Below are 22,125 nucleotides of genomic sequence, written 5' to 3' on the forward strand. Positions count from 1 at the left end.
ATAAGAAACTACAGTTTAGGGTATGGTATAAAATATTTTACAAATCACAGAGTCGAAAGAAAACTAAATGTGAAGGCCTACAATATAGAAAGCTCATAACATTGATCAACAATAACATTACATTGACCATTGTTTGTCGTGATGTGCTTTGTGTCATCTGTTGCCCCTCATCTCCGGTAGATAGGATTACTGCTGCGTACAGAGTATTTTTATTTGATTTACGTCGCACCGACATAGATAGGTTTTATGGCGACGATGGGATAGGAAAGGGCTAGGAGTGCCTTAGGCCTTAATTAAGGTACAGGCCCAGCATTTGACTGGTGTGAAAGTGGGAAACCACGGAATACCATCATCAGCACTGCCGAAAATGGGGTTCGAATCCACTATCTCTCGGATGCTAGCTCACAGCTGCACACCGCTAACCACACGCTCAACTCGCCCAGTCGTACAGAGTGTAACAGCCTGCCTGAATATTGATAGGAAGTAGCTGTGGAGTTAGATAACTTTCTTCTTTAGCATGCCATTCCCCTGGTTTATAAGTTTTCTGATACTACTGGTACGTAACACACTGGATCATCATAGCATTCGGGCTATTCAATCCCTACTCTGAGGCACTGATTGGAATGAACAGTGTGCATATTTAGCGGAATAATGGCAGATGAGTGTTCATGGCAATCTGCGACCTGGTCATCCCAGCTCTGGAACTTTGGACTATTAGATTGGCACCGCAATCTAACCGCAGCACTGTTCGTTAAAAGTGATAAAACGTGCGGCTTTCCATTTGATTGAGTATTTTATATGATAGCATTGCTTTTAATCGCTACATTCATACTTACGTTTTTGTAATGACCTATGTTGATTTCAGGTTAAAAAAACCACAAAGTCAGTCTTTCTGAGAATCTCGTAGCGAAGCACGGGTACATCAGCTAGTTTTATATATATAGATAAGACAGAACACTTCCAACAGTCAACCATTCACCAGTGCATCCAACAATCAACATTGTTAAGTGGCCCTCAGTGTCTTTCATACAGATAAGCCTTCCTTTCACACACTAGCCTACTAGTGAGATTGAATACTCCTAGCAGCCTGATCACAAGGATAATTTTGGCTCAAAAGAAAGAAAGGGAAAAGGTGTTTAGGTATATAAATATTTTAGAATTTGAGATGTCCTAGTGGCAGCAAATCTAAGCAAAGCAAGAAAGCTTGTTTTATGTGAAAGTTGCTTTCTTGATCATAGTCACAGGACTTCTAGTTTTATGTGATCCGAACAACAAGTATGTGATTTCTCATTTCACCAAGAGAGTTGGCCATGCGGTTAGGGTCGTGCAGCTGTGAACTTGCATTCAGGAGATGGTGGGTTTGAATCCCACTGTTGGCAGTCCTGAAGATGGTTTCCCATTTTTGCATCAGGCAAATGCTGGGGCTGTACCTTAACTAAGGCCATGGCCACTACCTTCCCAGTCCTAGTCTGTCCCCATCCTTGCATCATCGAAAGTTATCATTAATCCACTAGCACAAAAGAACTTTTCATTTCAAAAATCGCAGGAGCATTGCCTGGGATTCACACGGCAGCCACCTTGGTGAGAAGTCAATGACAATGCTCTGCAGCTATCACTTATATTGGTGTTCAGTGATGATATGGAGGTAATGCAAAATTCTTTACAAGATTCTTTACATCATATTTGTTGCTTTACTATGCTTGGAAGCAGCAATCAGTTTTTTAATTTCCCGTGACCAATACTACGCTCCTGATGATGATGATGATGATGATGATGATGATGATGATGATGATGTCAGATAGCATCCTGCATTGCAGCATCTGGAAATCATAGTTGTATCTTAAAATACCAAATGGTTGATCTTAGGTGTTGCAATATCGATGGCATATCCGATTTTAATCAATCTGTTTCTCTGTGCTGTTGATTCTGAAATCTAGAGGACTTTGGAGGAATAGTTTCTCATTGCACGAATTCCAGTGTGCAATGGAATTCTGTTGATTGTGATTAAAGTGAAAATTGTGAGTTCAGTGCTGAACAAAGAGTGTAAAACACACAACAACAATAACTAATTAAAATGTTAAAAAAGTTATTGTGCACATTTTTGTATGGTTTAGTTTTTTCAATCACACCCCCTGTGAAGAACAATTAGAATCAGAGAGATTGAAGCAAAAAATAAAATTAATTGAAGAAGTCTTCCTTATGTTTTGTTGCAGGAGGGCATAAAAGAGGAAGACCTTCCACGAAGGTTATGTTTGGTGTGTGGAGACGTTGCATCAGGCTTTCACTATGGTGTAGCTTCATGTGAGGCTTGTAAAGCATTTTTCAAGAGAACCATCCAAGGTAAACTAACAGCTTCAGAGATGTCCTTAAATGTTTTCAGAAGTAGATTAAAAAACTGTAGGCGCATGCAATTTTTTTCTTCTAAGTCTTATTAGATTTTTGGAATACATTTTATTTTATCCATCACAGACTCTTCTTTGTTGCTTCTTTTTGCAGCTGAAATTTTTTCCCCTTCAAACTGCATGTCTTCTTCTCTGTTTGATTTCCAGTATACTTTATTTTGTGGATTTCAAGTTTCACATACCGGTATTTAACACAAATGCCACTGAAAAAATGAAATGAAAATTTATCACTCATAAAAATGCTGTTTATCTGTTTTAGTGGAAATATGGAAAGATTCATCTGATCAAGTATTTGAATATTCAGGAAGATTGATTTGCTTCCTACTTTCATTGTACCAACTACAGCACTACATATGCACTACTCTACTGCATCTGTGGCCTCATTTATAGATACTGGGATATTTACATGTTTTAGTACAGCCTGTATATTACAAATTATGTCACAAAAACACTGTGGCACATAGATTTGAAGCAGAGTTTTAAAAAAATTTAAAATTCATTGAAAAGGTCTTCCTTATGTTTTATTGCAGGAAGGTATGAAAGAGGAAGATCTTCCATGAAATTTATGTTTGGTTTGTGAAGATGTAGCATCAGGCACTTGTTCAGGACCCTTTTTTTTGTGTATTTTCCAAGAAACAGCTATGCTGCAAATTTTTGACATAACTATGTCTTTTAGCTGGGAGTCATATAAAAATTTGCATCACCAAATTTGCGATACAGAATGTGTGGCACGATGTTACCTATCATCCGTGCAGGCTTGATGTGAAGTATTGATGGATGGGCATTACTGAGACACATGCAGAAGGAGATAAGCCAAGAAGTGTTGCAGAGTTGTAATTATTATTTTTTTACTAACTTTTTCTTGATAATGTCAGCAAAATGTTGTCATTTGAGAGATTACATGACATAATAACTCAGAGGAATTTCCATACTTGACATTTAGACACAGTTGTCTTTTGGGTCTATGCCATGTGAAATGAGACAAATTGCTTGTAAACTTGATGTTTTGTGAAGACCTTGCTTTGTCACCCCAGAGATAGATTAAGATTATGTTAATAATGGTGAAAGGTTTATGTTGGAATTCCCCATTTTCTATTAATGTTGAATGAATTTTTCACCACATAAGTCATTCTTCATCCAAATATACTGGGAAGAAGTTCTGGTTGCCTTCTGAATTAATTTCTCACCAGATAAGTCATTCTTCGTCCAAATATACTGGGAAACAGTTCTGGTTGCCTTCTTTATAAGGGGTATAAATCTATAAATTACTAAATTACTTTTTCAAATTTCCTGTGGTTTATAGTCTGCCATTTTGTGAGTCATGGCATATTACAGGTAGTTGGTACATTTGTCCATAACATGACTGCAACACTAAGCAGAAGGATACAATCCCTCGTTCAGCACAGCACAGCACATTTTTCTTGAAGCAGAGTTTTAAAAAAATTTAAAATTCATTGAAAAGGTCTTCCTTATGTTTTATTGCAGGAAGGTATGAAAGAGGAAGATCTTCCATGAAATTTATGTTTGGTTTGTGAAGATGTAGCATCAGGCACTCGTTCAGGACCCTTTTGTTTGTGTATTTTGCCAAGAAACAGCTATGCTGCAAATTTTTGACATAAATATGTCTTTTAGCTGGGAGTCTGCATTAGGAGACAAGATGGAGAGTGATCAGGAAAGACAATGCTGGGCAGCATAGTTTCTATGGAAATAGGGGGTGAACACTACAGAGATTCACAGACCATGAGTAGCAATGTGTGGAGAGCATGCACCATCACAGAAGACTGTGTACAGCAGGGTTGAAGGCTGGATAAATGGCTGAATGTCAGTCGAGAAGGAGACTAGTTCTGGAAGAACAGTGACATTGACGTCAGCCAACAAAGCACGAGTACAAGGGGTCATCCTCGACAACAAGTGTGTCACATTCTTAAACATGGAAATAGTTACAGGATTCACCAGAAGATCCCTGCAGCACCTTGTGCATAAGCATTAATATAGTAGGAGAAGTTTTTCTCTAGGTGAGTCCAAGATTCCTAACTAATGCACAAAGAAAAGCACATGGTGATGTCAGCAGTGATCACCTGGAATCCTATAGTCAGGATCCAGTAGGCTTCATGTTGAGGATTGTGACAGAGGATTCAGGTAGTGCCCAAGGTCGACAATCATATGGCCATGGTATTTTGGGACAAAGAAGGCATCATCCTCATTAACTAGCTCGGAACAGGGGACCACTATCAGTAGCACTGGATATGTGGCAAACCTAAACAAATTGTACTGTAAAATTCTAAAAAAGTATTCTGGGAAATGAGTGAAAGGTAATTAATTTGGAACATGATAATGTGTGTCCCTGTACGAGTTGGACAACAACTGCCACCATTGCTAATCTGGGGTTCCAGGTACTTTCACATCCACTTGACTCCTCATTCATGGGCCTTTCTGATTATCACTTGTTCACATCCATGAAGATATCCTTGCATAACAAACTTTTTCAGATTTTGAAGACCTAGAAAGAGCTGTTCAGGTGTGGGAGCAACATATTCCAGATATATATTTACAGGAGGGTCTGGATAGGCTGTCATACTGGTCGGATAAGTGCGTACTGTATTGAGAAGGTGGACATACCTACTACGCCCTTCCTGCGTCCAGGTTGGTCAACACAAAGGATTCCCAGCCAGCTTCTCAGGGAATGTAAAATTTGGTTCAGTTTAACGTGGGATCCAAGAGATTATTCAATGTGCCGATAACCATGTCATCAACTTCGACTTCACTGATGGACATCTTCATCCGACACATCATGGCAATGTTACCCAACTCAAAAATGCAATACCTTAATTCTAATACATCTTATCTATTATTTTCATAAATAACACTTCAAGTTATCCATTTCTTATAACTATTTATTAAACATAATGAAGTAAATAAAAAATAGGAAAAGAACAATTTCACTATGTACAAACTGTCTTCCAATAGATAAACAATCATTGAACAGCTGATTCCTCAATTTCTACAACTAGTCTTCATATCTTACTTCCTACTTTCTCCCTGTCATTAATTGAAATTAGTTCACTTCTCTCTTTTTATATTTTCTTACTAGTTGAGATTGATCATTTACTATTTACATCTGACATTCATATTATCCTAAACTGATTTCTTTACATTCTTCTTCTTGGTCTATGCCCTTAATTAAGAATTGTAGCTTAACATCATACCTAACCAAAATTATACTTTTCAACATCATCAGGTCAATATCCTAACTCAAGTATGCTGTTCTTTCACTATTTATTCTATCTGATCTGAATTATACTTGAAATTTCTAGTTGGACTTTATTATCTGACATTTTATTATCTAAGATTAATTTATCTGAAATTTTATTTATGTTATCTGAAATTTATTATGACCTCAGTCGTCTATTTAGGTTTTGGAAATGCACAACAAGTTTCTTGTATGCAGCCAACATATGTTGTTATTAACCTATCAGTCACAACAAAGCAGTTCTGCATCTAACATATACATATTAAATTCATGTAACACATTAGCAAGGTTCACTAGGTCATACCTATCTTACATCTATATATATATAAAGTAGCTTGTCCTGACTGACTGATTCATCATCGCCGAGCCAAAACTACTGGACATAAAGAAATGAAATTTTGGGTATGTATTCATATTAAGATGTAGGTGCTCGCTAAGAGAGGATTTTCGGATATTCCGTCGCTAAGGGGGTGAAAAGGGGGGTGAAATTTTAAAATGAGTTGCTCTATATCTCAAAACTTTAAAAGTTTACAGACGTAAAAATTGGTATTTAGAATCTTCTTTAAAAATAAGGAAACACGTATTTTTTTGTTTTCAGAAAATCCCAATAGGAGGGGTGAAAAAGGGTGAAAATGGGGAAAAATGGGTTGAATGCCTTTAATCAGGATACCGGTACCTATATCTCAGAAACTGAAGATATTACAGACCTGAAAATTGGTACTTTTGACCTCTTTTAAAAATAAAGAAACACGTATTTTTTTGTTTTTGGAAAATCCAATTAATGGGGGGGTGAAAAGGGGGTGAATTTTTAAAATGAGTGAATCTATATCTCCAAACCTTTAAAGTTTGCAGATGTAAAAATTGGTATTTAGAACCTTCATTAAAAATAAAGGAATACGTATTTTTTTGTTTTCGGAAAATCGCAATAGGAGGAGTGAAAAGGGGCTAAAAAGTGGTTGAATGCCTTTAATGAGGCTACTTATATATCAGAAACTGAAGATATTACAGACCTGAAAATTGGTGTTTGGGATCTCCGTTAAAAATAAAGAAACACGTATTTTTTTGTTTCTGGAAAATCCAACTTAGGGGGGGGTGAAAAGGGAGTAATATTTTAAAATTAGTGTATCTATCTCAAAATGTTTAAAGGTTATATATGTGAAAATTGGTATTTAGAATCTCCTTTAAAAATAAATAAACACACGTATTTTTTCGTTTTTGGAAAATCCAAATATTGGGGGGTAAAAAGGGGGAGGGTAAATTTTTTAAAATGAGTGTGTATACATCTTAAAACTTTAAAATTTAGAGATGTAAAAATTGGTAGTTAGAATGTCCTCTAAAAATAAAGGAAAATGTATTTTTTGTTTCCTGTAAATCCCAATAGGAGGGGTGTAAAAGGGTGAAAAATGGGTTGAATGCCTTTAATGAGGATACATATATCTCAGAAACGAAAGATATTACAGAACTGAAAATTTGTATATGGGATCTCCTTTAAAAATAAAGAAACATGTATTTTTTAGTTTTGGAAAATCCAATTAATGGCGGTTAAACAGGAGTGACAAATTGGGTGAATTTTTGAAAGACTATATCTACAGAATATCTTGGAAACGTTAAATGTTACAGACGTAAAAAGTAGGTGTTTGTAATCTCCTGTAAATCTAAAGAAACGTAGGTGATTTGTGATTTGTGTTTGGAAACTCCACTTAAGGGGAACTCAAAAGGGGTGAAATTTTAAAATGAGAATTTTTACAGTTTATCTCAAAAACTTAACATGTTACAGAAGTGAAATATGGTTTTTTATCTCTATAAAACACAAAGAAACGTGCATTTTTAGCTTTCGGAAATACCACTTGGGTGGAGGGGGGGGGGTAAAAGTGACTGAAAATGGTGTTGAATTCTTTTAATTAGGCTACTGATATCTCAAAAATGAAGATGTTACAGACGTGAAATTTGATATTTGCAATCTGCTTTAAAAATAAAGAAACACGTATTCTCGGAAAATCCAATGAAGGGGGGGGGGGGTGAAAGAATTCAAAAAATTAATTGAATTAATTGAATGAGAATACATACATCTAATAAAAACTAAAGTTGTTACAGACGTGAAAATTCGTATTTGGATCTCCTTTAAAAACAAAGAAAAACGCGTTTTGGGGGGAAACCATCTTGGAGGGCGGGAGTGTAAAGGAGTTGAATTCCTTTCATGAGGACACATAAATCAAAAACTGAAGAAGTTAGAGTCGTGAAAATTGGTATTTAGAAGATCCTTTACTATTAAAGAAACAAGTATTTTTTGCGGGAAAATTCACTTAGGGGGGGGGGAGTAGTGTGAAATGAAGTTAAAAAAGTAAATTATTTTTATGGGGATGCTTATATCTCAAAACTGAAGGTAATAGACGTGAACATTGGTGTTTGAAATCTTCTTTAAACATAAGAAACAAGCCTTCTTTTAATTTTTTTGGGGCGGGGGGGGTGCCGGTAAATAAACTTAACGGCGGTGGGGTGTAGAAGGAGGTGAGACCAATTGATTTTACTGTTCTTAATGTACTTATAAGGATCCTCGGCAGCGCGCCGGCCTCTCACAGCTGGGTTCCGTGGTTCAAATCCCATTCACTCCATGTGACATTCGTGCTGGACAAAACGGAGGCGGGACAGGTTTTTCTCCGGATACTCCGGTTTTCCTGTCATCATCCATTCCAGCAACACATAATAATAATAATAATAATAATAATAATAATAATAATAATAATAATAATAATAATAATGTTCCGGACCGTCGTCAAATGTGCGGACCGCGCTGGAAACGGCTCCTGGACGGGTAATGACTAAGAATGCAGTCCGGCCGCGGGTTCAGTGCCTTCTAGGCACCCAATATGTCACCACGCCGTATCTCTTGAAGGATTTTATCCATATTAAAAATGATTATAGGAAAGGATGGCAAAGATTTACGGACCCAACTGACCGGGAGGAATACCTGAGCCGAGACCGGGAAGTACAAAATCGATTGCTGGAAAAGAAGATTGAAAAATGGGAGGAAACATGCCGTAATCTAATAGAAAACGAGTCAGATCGGGAATTTTGGTGGGTTCTCGCAGAAAACGAGTCAGACCGCGAATTTCGGCGGATTATATATCTAAAACAATAAGCATTCAATTATAAATTTCAGTATAATACCGTAGCGAAGCACGGGTATCTTGCTAGTCTATATATATATAAAGTAACTTGTCCTGACTGACTGACTGATTCATCATCGCCGAGCCGAAACTACTGGACATAAATGAATGAAATTTTGAGGATATATTCATATTAAGATGTAGGTGCTCGCTAAGAGAGGATTTTTGGATATTCCGTCGCTAAGGGGGTAAAAAGGGGGTGTGAAATTATAAAATGAGTGTATCTATATCTCAAAACTTTAAAAGTTTACAGATGTGAAAATTGGTATTTAGAATCTTCTTTAAAAATAAGGAAACCCGTATTTTTTTATTTTCAGAAAATCCCAATAGGTTGGGTGAAAGAGGGTGAAAAAGGGGTTGAATGCCTTTTAATCAGGATACCGGTACTTATATCTCAGAAACCGCAGACATTACAGACCTGAAAATTGGAACTTTTGTTCGCTTTTAAAAATTAAGAAGCACGTATTTTTTTGTTTTTGGAAAATCCAATTAATGGGAGGGTGAAAAGGGGGGTAAAATTTTGAAATGAGTGCATCTATATCTCAAAACTTTTAAACTTTACAGATGTAAAAATTGGTATTAAGAATGTTCATTAAAAATAAAGAAGCACGTCTTTCTTTGTTTTCGGAAATTCCCAATAGGAGGGGTGAAAAGAGGTGAAAAATGGGTTGAATGCCTTTAAAGAGAATACTTATATCTCAGAAACTGAAGATATTACAGACCTGAAAATTGGTGTTTGGGATCTCCTTTAAAAATAAAGAAACATGTATTTTTTGTTTTTGGAAAATACAATTCATGGTGGGGCTGAAAAGGGGGTGAAATTTTAAAATGAGTGTATCTATATCTTCAAACTTTTAAAGCTTATAGATGTAAAAATTGGTATTTAGAATCTCCTTTAAAAATAAAGAAACACGTATTTTTTTGTTTTCGGAAAATCCCAATAGGAATGGTGGAAAAGGGTGAAAAACGGGTTGAATGCCTTTAATGTAGCTACTTATATTTCAGAACCTGAAGATATTACAGACCTGAAAACTGGTGTTTGGGATCTCCTTTAAAAATAAAGAAACACGTATTTTTTTAGTTTCGAAAAATCCAATTAATGGGGGGGGTGTGTGTGAAAAGGGGGCGAATTTTTAAAATGAGTGTATCTATATCTCGAAACTTTTAAAGTTTATAGATGTAAAAATTGGTATTTAGAATCTCCTTTAAAAATAAAGAAACATGTATTTTTTTGTTTTCGGAAAATCCCAATAGGAAGGGTGGAAAAGGGTGAAAAAAAGGTTGAATGCCTTTAATGAGGCTACTTATATTTCAGAACCTGGAGATATTACAGACCTGAAAATTGGTATTTGGGATCTACTTTAAAACTAAAGAAGCAGGTATTTTTCCGTTTTGGGAAAATCCAAATAATGGGGGGTGAAAAGGGGGGTGAATTTTTAAAATAAGTGTGTCTACATCTTAAAACTTTAAAAGTTTACAGATGTAAAAATTGGTATTTAGAATCTCCCTTAAAATGAAGGAAAACGTATTTTTTTGTTTTCTGTAGATCCCAATATGATGGGTTTAAAAGGGTGAATAATAGGTTGAATGCCTTTAATGAGGATACATATATCTCAGAAACTGAAGATATTACAGAACTGAAAATTTGTATATGGGATCTCCTTTAAAAGTAAAGAAACACGTACTTTTTGTTTTTGGAAAATCCAATTAATGGCGGTTGAACGGGAGTGACAAATTGGGGTGAATTTTTTGAAAGACTACATCTACAGAATATCTGAGAAACGTAGAATGTTACATACGTAAAAAGTGATATTTGGAATCTCCTGTAAATGTAAAGAAACATAGGTGATTTGTTTTTGAAAACTCCACTTAAGGGGAACTAAAAAGGGGTGAAATTTCAAAATGAGAATTTCTACAGTATATCTCCAAAAAACTTAACAAGCTACAGAAGTGAAAAATGGTATTTTTATCTCTATTAAAAATAAAGAGACGTGAATTTTTAGTTTTCGGAAATACCACTTGGGTGGAAGGGGGGGGGGGGTAAAAGTGACTGAAAATGGTGTAGAATTCTTTTAATTAGGCTACTGATATCTCAAGAATGAAGATGTTACAGACGTGAAATTTGATATTTGGAATCTGCTTTAAAAGTAAAGAAACACGTATTCTCAGAAAATCCAATGAAGGGGGCGGGGGTGAAGGAATTAAAAAATTAATTGACTTAATTGTATGAGAATACATACATCTAATAAAAATTAAAGTTGTTACAGACGTGAAAATTAGTATTTGGATCTCCTTTACAAACAAGGAAAAACGCGTTTTGGGGGGGAACCATTTTGGGGGGCGGGAGTGAAAAGGAGTTGAATTCCTTTCATGAGGTCACATAAATCAAAAACTGAAGAAGTTATAGTCGTGATAATTGGTATTTAGAAGATACTTTACTATTAAAGAAACAAGTATTTTTTGCCGGAAAATTCACTTGGGGGGGTAGGAGTGTGAAAGGGGATACTTATATCTCAAAACTGAAGGTAATAGATGTGAACATTGGTGTTTGGAATCTCCTTTAAACATAAAGAAACACGCCTTCTTTTAAACTTTTGTGGGGGGCGGGTAAATAAACTTAACGGCGATGGGGTGTAAAAGGAGGTGAGAACAATTGATTTTACTGTTCATAATGTACTTATAAGGAGCCTCCGTTCCTCAGGCGGCAGCGCGCCGGCCTCTCACAGCTGGGTTCCGTGGTTCAAATCCCGGTCATTCCATGTGGCATTCGTGCTGGACAAAACGGATGCGGGACAGGTTTTTCTCCGGATACTTCGGTTTTCCCTGTCATCATTCATTCCAGCAACACTGTCCAATATTTCATTTCATTTGTCATTCATCGATCATTGCCCCAGAGGAGTACTTCGGCAGCCGGCATAATTCCTATTGTCGCCGCTAGATGGGGCTTTATTCATTCCATTCCTGACCCTGTCGAATGACTGGAAACAATGACAGCAGGTGTAATTTACCGCGAAGTAGCGGTCTTGCATCTTGCTGTGTGGTTCAGAACATATAATAATAATAATAATAATAATAATAATAATAATAATAATAATGTTCTGAACCGTCGTCAAATGTGCGGACCGCGCTGGAAACGGGTCCTGGACGGGTAATGACTAAGAATTCAGTTCGGCCGCGGGTTCAGTATCGCCAAGGCACCCAAGACGACACCACGCCGGATCTCCTGAAGGATTTGATCCATATTAAAAATGCTTATAGGAAAAGATGACAAAGATTTAGGGACCCAACCTAGCCCGGGAAGTACGAAATCGATTGCTGGAAGGAAAGATTGAAAACTGGCAGGAAACCTGCCGTAATCTATTAGAAAACGAGTCAGATCGCGAATTTTGGCGGATTCTCTCAGAAAACGAGTCACATCGCGAATTTCGGCGGATTATATATAAAACAATAAGCATTCAATTATAAATTTCAGTATAATACCGTAGCGAAGCACGGGTATCTTGCTAGTTGTATATAAATGAGCATTATAATTCAAACATGTGCCAAGAATGTATTGTACTTCCTTCTGTGGTGTTATTATAAGCTGACATTTACATGTGCTCTGTCCGCCTCCGTAGCGTAACGGTTAGTGTTATTAGCTGCCGTCCTCGGGGACCCGGGTTCGATTCCCGGTACTGCCAGAAATTTAAGAATGGCAGGAGGGCTGATATGTGGTTGAAATGGTACGTGCAGCTCACCTCCAATGGGGGTGTGCCTAAAAAGAGCTGCACCACCTCGGGATGAGGACACGAGTTTACTTACTTACATGTGCTCTCATGTGCCATTTATTGAATCACTTCATAACCTCGATCTTGACTTGCTCTGGAAAAACGTAGTTCTGCATATGTCAGCTAACCCTATCATATTTCATTACTATGATATCTATTTGAAGTATGGAGGCTATCAGTGTATGGGACCCTCACCAGGATTACTTGATTTAAGAACTGGAAAAAATCCAAAGAAAAGCAGCTCGATTTGTTCTGGGTGATTTCTGACAAAAGAGTAGCGTTACAAAAATGTTGCAAAGTTTGGGCTGGGAAGATTTGGGAGAAAGGAGACAAGCTGCTCCATTAAATGATATGTTCTGAGCTGTCAGAGGAGAGATGGCGTGGGAGGACATCAGTAGACGAATAAGTTTGAGTGGTGTCTTTAAAAGTAGGAAAAATCACAATATGAAGATAATGTTGGAATTCAAGAGGACAAATTGGGGCAAATATTCGTTTATAGGAAGGGGAGTTAGGGATTGGAATAACTTCGCAAGGGAAATGTTCAATAATTTTCCAATTTCTTTGCGATCATTTAAGAAAAGGCTAGGAAAACAACAGATAGGGAATCTGCCACCTGGGTGACTGCCCTAAATGCAGATCAGTAGTGATTGATTGATTGATTGATTGATGATATCAGCTGATTAGAGACATTACTATGGGTTTTATTTAAGGTTGAACATGCTGTAATCATAGTATTATACTCTCTTCTTGACAAAAACCATTGCTATACAATAAGTACCAAGTATGATCCTATTTTCGTGTCATCTAATATCAGAATTATTTCATCTTTCTTCAAAATCGACGACAAATACACGGTCATATCTTTTACATTTCTATACTTATTCTATTCAACTCTATCACTTCGTAGACTGTGCACTTCTCATTTCATATTGTCCGGCTCCTTGGATAAATGGTTAGCGTGCTGGACTTTGGCCACAGGGGTCCTGGGTTCGATTCCCAGCAGATTACAAGTAACTAATCTCATTTTGTTCCATATTGAAGATACAATAAGTAAACTCTTTCAAGATTAAAATTATTGTGTCCACCTTTTCAATACAAATATATATTTATAAATAAAGATAAATATAAATAAATAAATAAATAAACAAACAAACAAACAAACAAACAAACAAACAAACAAACAAACAAACAAACATTTGTATTGAAAAAGTAGACACAATAATTTTAATCTTGAAAGAGTTTACTTATTCCCGGCAGAGTCGGGAATTTTAACCATCATTGGTTAATTTCACTGGGACTGGGTATATGTGTCGTCTTCATCATTCATTTCATCCTCATCACGACGCTCAGGTCGCCTACGGGTGTCAAATAGAAAGATTTGCACTTGGCGAGCTGAACTTGTCCTCGGACACTCCCGGCACTAAAAGCCATACGCCATTTCATTTCATATCTTCTTAATATCTCTCATTCTTCATAACATTTAACTTCCCTCGACGTTATTGCTTCTACACTGGCCCATAATTCACATAGGACCTATTTCTTCTTTGTATTGTACAGTCATCGTCTTGTCTATTAATATTACTATGTCTTAGAATCCATCTTAACTTCATACAGCACGTAACCTCTCCAATTCTCTTCGAATGACAACCACCTATACCTTCAATATGACTTGAGGTCTATATATCTACTCGTAATACATTCTCCAATAGCATTAAGAAAACTGTGGCTAAGATTGGAATTTGCTTATAACATTATCACTTCCTTCACCAATATACATTGACTAGGCTAGCACACTAATCATTCGTAAGTCACGTGGAATAGGTTAGCTCTGAAGATCACATTTGGCACATTGATTATATGACACTTGCAGTTAAACTACTGAAGTTATTTTCTACCAAATGATACATAACATTTTGAAAAACAAGAAACTTATCTTGCTTCCTCCACCTTTTTGGGATGGTCTCTTCTTCTTGGCTGCTACATGCAATCCTCGCGGTTGACTGCTGCTTCTCCGAGTGTCATCTGCGATCAGGGTGGTTGATCATCTTGAGCTAAATTATGTAATCTTTGGCAGTCCTTTCCATCATCTTAGAAGGACTCCATGGTGACGATCTCATTCATGAAATCATAAGGTACAATTTGTATGAAATAATACATGTTGCCATTCATTAAATCTATCTATATATATATAAAATAACTTGTCCTGACTGACTGATTCATCATCGCCGAGCCAAAACTACTGGACATAAAGAGATGAAATTTTGGGGATATATTCATATTAAGACGTAGGTGCTCGCTAAGAGAGGATTTTGGGATATTCCTTCGCTAAGGGGGTGAAAACGGGGGTGAAATTTTAAAATGAGTTGCTCTATATCTCAAAACTTTAAAAGTTTACAGATGTAAAAATTGGTATTTAGAATCGTCTTTAAAAATAAGGAAACACGTATTTTTTTGTTTTCAGAAAATCCCAATAGGAGGGGTGAAAAAGGGTGAAAATGGGGAAAATGGGTTGAATGCCTTTAATCAGGATACCGGTACCTATATCTCAGAAACTGAAGATATTACAGACCTGAAAATTGGTACGTTTGATCTCTTTTAAAAATAAAGAAACACGTATTTTTTTGTTTTTGGAAAATCCAATTAATGGGAGGGTGAAAAGGGGGTGAATTTTTAAAATGAGTGAATCTATATCTCCAAACTTTTAAAGTTTGCAGCTGTAAAAATTGGTATTTAGAACCTTCCTTAAAAATAAAGGAACACGTATTTTTTGTTTTCAGAAAATCGCAATAGGAGGGATGAAAAAGGGTGAAAATGTGGGGAAATGGGTTGAATGCCTTTAATCAGGATACCGGTACTTATATCTCAGAAACTGAAGATGTTACAGACCTGAAACTTGGTACTTTTGATCTCTATTAAAAATAAAGAAACACGTATTTTTTTGTTTTTGGAAAATCCAATTAATGGGAGGGTGAAAAGGGGGCGAATTTTTAAAATGAGTGAATTTATATCTCCAAACTTTTAAAGTTTGCAGATGTAAAAATTGATATTTAGAATCTTCATTAAGAATAAAGAAACACGTATTTTTTGGTTTTTTGAAAATCGCAATAGGAATCGTAAAAATGGGTGAAAAAGGGGTTGAATGCCTTTAATGAGGCTACTTATATCTCAGAACCTGAAGATATTACAGACCTGAAAATTGATGTTTGGGATCTCTTTAAAAAATAAAGAATCACGTATTTTTTTGTTTTTCGAAAATCCAATTAATGGGGGGGGTGAAAAGGGGGTGATTTTTTAAAATGAGTGTATCTATATCTCAAAACTTTTAAAGTGTATGGATGTAAAAATTGGTATTTAGAATCTCCTTTAAAAATAAAGAAACGCGTAATCTTTTGTTCTCGGAAAATCCCAATAGGAAGGGTGTAAAAGGGTGAATAATGGGTTGAATGCCTTTAATGAGGCTTCTTATATTTCAGAACCTGAAGATATTACAGACCTGAAAATTGGTATGTGGTATCTACTTTAAAAGTAAAGAAACACGTATTTTTTCGTTTTTTGAAGATATAAATATTGGGGGTTGAAAGTGGGGGGTGAATTTTTAGAAATGAGTGTGTTTACATCTTAAAACTTAAAAATTTACAGATGTAAAAATTGGTAGTTAGAATCTCCTCTAAAAATAAAGGAACACGTATTTTTTTGTTTCCTGTAAATCCCAATAGGAGGGGTGTAAAAGGGTGAAAAATGGGTTGAATGCCTTTAATGAGGATACTTATATTTCAGAACCTGAAGATATTACAGAACCGAAAATTTGTATATGGGACCTCCTTTAAAAATAAAGAAACACGTATTTTTTAGTTTTTGGAAATCCAATTAATGGCGGTTAAACAGGAGTGACAAATTGGGTGAATTTTTTGAAAGACTATATCTACAGAATATCTTGGAAACGTAAAATGTTACAGACGTAAAAAGTGGGTGTTTGGAATCTCCTGTAAATGTAAAGAAACATAGGTGATTTGTTTTTGGAAATCCACCTAAGGGGAACTCAAAAGTGGTGAAATTTTAAAATGAGAATTTTTACAGTATATCTAAAAAAACTTAACATGTTACAGAAGTGAAAAATGGTATTTTTTATCTCTATTAAACATAACGAATCGTGTATTTTTATTTTTCGGAAATACCACTTGGGTGGTGGGGGGTGGGTAAGAGTGACTGAAAATGGTGTTGAATTCTTTTAATTAGGCTACTGATATCTCAAAAATGAAGATGTTACAGACGTGAAATTCGATATTTGCAATCTGCTTTAAAAGTAAAGAAACACGTATTCTCGGAAAATCCAATGAGGGGGGGGGGGGTGAAAGTATTGAAAATTTAATTGACTTAATTGTATGAGAATGCAAACATCTAATAAAAACTAAAGTTGTTACAGACGTGAAAATTCGTATTTAGATCTCCTTTAAAAACAAAGAAAAACGCGTTTCGGTGGGGAAACCATCTTGGAGGGTGGGAGTGTAAAGGAGTTGAATTCCTTTCATGACGACACATAAATCAAAAGCTGAAGAAGTTAGAGTCGTGATAATTGGTATTTAGAAGATCTTTTACTATTAAAGAAGCAAGTATTTTTTGCGGGAAAATTCACTTACGGGTGGGGGGGAGTAGTGTGAGATGAAGTGAAAAAAATAAATTATTTTTATGGGGATACTTATATCTCAAAACTGACGGCAATAGACGTGAACATTGGTGTTTGGAATCTCCTTTAAACATAAAGAAACAAGCCTTCTTTTAATTTTTTTTGGGGGGGGGGGGGTTTGCCGGTAAATAAACTTAACGGCGGTGGGGTGTAGAAGGAGGTGAACCCATTGATTTTACTGTTCTTAATGTACTTATAAGTATCCTCCTTTGCTAAGGCGGCAGCGCGCGGGCCTCTCTCACAGCTGGGTTCCGTGGTTCAAATCCCGGTCACTCCATGTGACATTCGTGCTGGAAAAAACGGAGGTGGGACAGGTTTTTCTCCGGATACTCCGGTTTTCCCTGTCATCAGCCTTTCCAGCAACACATAATAGTAATAATAATAATAATAATAATAATAATAATAATAATAATAATAATAATAATAATAATAATGTTCCGGACCGTCGTCAAATGTGCGGATCGCGCTGGAAACGGCTCCTGGACGGGTAATGACTAAGAATGCAGTCCGGCCGCGGGTTCAGTGCCGCCAAAGCACCCAATATGACACCACGCCGGATCTCCTGAAGGATTTTATACATATTAAAATGATTATAGGAAAAGATGGCAAAGATTTACGGAGCCAACTGACCGGGAGGAATACCTGAGCCTAGCCCGGGAAGTACGAAATCGATTGCTGGAAAGGAAGATTGAAAAATGGGAGGAAACGTGCCGTAATCTAATAGAAAACGAGTCAGATCGGGAATTTTGGTGGATTCTCACAGAAAACGAGTCAGATCGCGAATTTCGGCGGATTATATATCTAAAACAATAAGCATTCAATTATAAATTTCAGTACAATACCGTAGCGAAGCACGGGTATCTTGCTAGTATATATCTATATATATATAAAGTAGCTTGTCCTGACTGACTGATTCATCATCGCCGAGCCAAAACTACTGGACATAAAGAAATGAAATTTTGGGTATGTATTCATATTAAGATGTAGGTGCTCGCTAAGAGAGGATTTTCGGATATTCCGTCGCTAAGGGGGTGAAAAGGGGGGTGAAATTTTAAAATGAGTTGCTCTATATCTCAAAACTTTAAAAGTTTACAGACGTAAAAATTGGTATTTAGAATCTTCTTTAAAAATAAGGAAACACGTATTTTTTTGTTTTCAGAAAATCCCAATAGGAGGGGTGAAAAAGGGTGAAAATGGGGAAAAATGGGTTGAATGCCTTTAATCAGGATACCGGTACCTATATCTCAGAAACTGAAGATATTACAGACCTGAAAATTGGTACTTTTGACCTCTTTTAAAAATAAAGAAACACGTATTTTTTTGTTTTTGGAAAATCCAATTAATGGGGGGGTGAAAAGGGGGTGAATTTTTAAAATGAGTGAATCTATATCTCCAAACCTTTAAAGTTTGCAGATGTAAAAATTGGTATTTAGAACCTTCATTAAAAATAAAGGAATACGTATTTTTTTGTTTTCGGAAAATCGCAATAGGAGGAGTGAAAAGGGGCTAAAAAGTGGTTGAATGCCTTTAATGAGGCTACTTATATATCAGAAACTGAAGATATTACAGACCTGAAAATTGGTGTTTGGGATCTCCGTTAAAAATAAAGAAACACGTATTTTTTTGTTTCTGGAAAATCCAACTTAGGGGGGGGTGAAAAGGGAGTAATATTTTAAAATTAGTGTATCTATCTCAAAATGTTTAAAGGTTATATATGTGAAAATTGGTATTTAGAATCTCCTTTAAAAATAAATAAACACACGTATTTTTTCGTTTTTGGAAAATCCAAATATTGGGGGGTAAAAAGGGGGAGGGTAAATTTTTTAAAATGAGTGTGTATACATCTTAAAACTTTAAAATTTAGAGATGTAAAAATTGGTAGTTAGAATGTCCTCTAAAAATAAAGGAAAATGTATTTTTTGTTTCCTGTAAATCCCAATAGGAGGGGTGTAAAAGGGTGAAAAATGGGTTGAATGCCTTTAATGAGGATACATATATCTCAGAAACGAAAGATATTACAGAACTGAAAATTTGTATATGGGATCTCCTTTAAAAATAAAGAAACATGTATTTTTTAGTTTTGGAAAATCCAATTAATGGCGGTTAAACAGGAGTGACAAATTGGGTGAATTTTTGAAAGACTATATCTACAGAATATCTTGGAAACGTTAAATGTTACAGACGTAAAAAGTAGGTGTTTGTAATCTCCTGTAAATCTAAAGAAACGTAGGTGATTTGTGATTTGTGTTTGGAAACTCCACTTAAGGGGAACTCAAAAGGGGTGAAATTTTAAAATGAGAATTTTTACAGTTTATCTCAAAAACTTAACATGTTACAGAAGTGAAATATGGTTTTTTATCTCTATAAAACACAAAGAAACGTGCATTTTTAGCTTTCGGAAATACCACTTGGGTGGAGGGGGGGGGGGTAAAAGTGACTGAAAATGGTGTTGAATTCTTTTAATTAGGCTACTGATATCTCAAAAATGAAGATGTTACAGACGTGAAATTTGATATTTGCAATCTGCTTTAAAAATAAAGAAACACGTATTCTCGGAAAATCCAATGAAGGGGGGGGGGGTGAAAGAATTCAAAAAATTAATTGAATTAATTGAATGAGAATACATACATCTAATAAAAACTAAAGTTGTTACAGACGTGAAAATTCGTATTTGGATCTCCTTTAAAAACAAAGAAAAACGCGTTTTGGGGGGAAACCATCTTGGAGGGCGGGAGTGTAAAGGAGTTGAATTCCTTTCATGAGGACACATAAATCAAAAACTGAAGAAGTTAGAGTCGTGAAAATTGGTATTTAGAAGATCCTTTACTATTAAAGAAACAAGTATTTTTTGCGGGAAAATTCACTTAGGGGGGGGGGAGTAGTGTGAAATGAAGTTAAAAAAGTAAATTATTTTTATGGGGATGCTTATATCTCAAAACTGAAGGTAATAGACGTGAACATTGGTGTTTGAAATCTTCTTTAAACATAAGAAACAAGCCTTCTTTTAATTTTTTTGGGGCGGGGGGGGTGCCGGTAAATAAACTTAACGGCGGTGGGGTGTAGAAGGAGGTGAGACCAATTGATTTTACTGTTCTTAATGTACTTATAAGGATCCTCGGCAGCGCGCCGGCCTCTCACAGCTGGGTTCCGTGGTTCAAATCCCATTCACTCCATGTGACATTCGTGCTGGACAAAACGGAGGCGGGACAGGTTTTTCTCCGGATACTCCGGTTTTCCTGTCATCATCCATTCCAGCAACACATAATAATAATAATAATAATAATAATAATAATAATAATAATAATAATAATAATAATAATGTTCCGGACCGTCGTCAAATGTGCGGACCGCGCTGGAAACGGCTCCTGGACGGGTAATGACTAAGAATGCAGTCCGGCCGCGGGTTCAGTGCCTTCTAGGCACCCAATATGTCACCACGCCGTATCTCTTGAAGGATTTTATCCATATTAAAAATGATTATAGGAAAGGATGGCAAAGATTTACGGACCCAACTGACCGGGAGGAATACCTGAGCCGAGACCGGGAAGTACAAAATCGATTGCTGGAAAAGAAGATTGAAAAATGGGAGGAAACATGCCGTAATCTAATAGAAAACGAGTCAGATCGGGAATTTTGGTGGGTTCTCGCAGAAAACGAGTCAGACCGCGAATTTCGGCGGATTATATATCTAAAACAATAAGCATTCAATTATAAATTTCAGTATAATACCGTAGCGAAGCACGGGTATCTTGCTAGTATAAAATAACTTGTCCTGACTGACTGATTCATCATCGCCGAGCCAAAACTACTGGACATAAAGAGATGAAATTTTGGGGATATATTCATATTAAGACGTAGGTGCTCGCTAAGAGAGGATTTTGGGATATTCCTTCGCTAAGGGGGTGAAAACGGGGGTGAAATTTTAAAATGAGTTGCTCTATATCTCAAAACTTTAAAAGTTTACAGATGTAAAAATTGGTATTTAGAATCGTCTTTAAAAATAAGGAAACACGTATTTTTTTGTTTTCAGAAAATCCCAATAGGAGGGGTGAAAAAGGGTGAAAATGGGGAAAATGGGTTGAATGCCTTTAATCAGGATACCGGTACCTATATCTCAGAAACTGAAGATATTACAGACCTGAAAATTGGTACGTTTGATCTCTTTTAAAAATAAAGAAACACGTATTTTTTTGTTTTTGGAAAATCCAATTAATGGGAGGGTGAAAAGGGGGTGAATTTTTAAAATGAGTGAATCTATATCTCCAAACTTTTAAAGTTTGCAGCTGTAAAAATTGGTATTTAGAACCTTCCTTAAAAATAAAGGAACACGTATTTTTTGTTTTCAGAAAATCGCAATAGGAGGGATGAAAAAGGGTGAAAATGTGGGGAAATGGGTTGAATGCCTTTAATCAGGATACCGGTACTTATATCTCAGAAACTGAAGATGTTACAGACCTGAAACTTGGTACTTTTGATCTCTATTAAAAATAAAGAAACACGTATTTTTTTGTTTTTGGAAAATCCAATTAATGGGAGGGTGAAAAGGGGGCGAATTTTTAAAATGAGTGAATTTATATCTCCAAACTTTTAAAGTTTGCAGATGTAAAAATTGATATTTAGAATCTTCATTAAGAATAAAGAAACACGTATTTTTTGGTTTTTTGAAAATCGCAATAGGAATCGTAAAAATGGGTGAAAAAGGGGTTGAATGCCTTTAATGAGGCTACTTATATCTCAGAACCTGAAGATATTACAGACCTGAAAATTGATGTTTGGGATCTCTTTAAAAAATAAAGAATCACGTATTTTTTTGTTTTTCGAAAATCCAATTAATGGGGGGGGTGAAAAGGGGGTG

General features: G+C 36.0%; 1 protein-coding gene across 2 annotated transcripts in view; it reads left to right on the top strand.

Annotated features, from left to right (window-relative positions):
• The window catches only part of ERR (estrogen-related receptor), a 444,389-nt gene that overhangs the window by 345,500 nt on the left and 76,764 nt on the right, over positions 1-22,125 (top strand). For both annotated transcript variants that reach the window (XM_067151671.2, XM_067151681.2), the window contains one exon: positions 2,214-2,340. In XM_067151671.2, coding sequence (XP_067007772.1) covers positions 2,214-2,340 — 127 coding nt within the window. The remainder of the gene's footprint in view (positions 1-2,213; positions 2,341-22,125) is intronic.

Source organism: Anabrus simplex, chromosome 1 (genome assembly GCF_040414725.1).
Source record: "Anabrus simplex isolate iqAnaSimp1 chromosome 1, ASM4041472v1, whole genome shotgun sequence".
NCBI classification, from domain to species: Eukaryota; Metazoa; Arthropoda; class Insecta; order Orthoptera; family Tettigoniidae; genus Anabrus; species Anabrus simplex.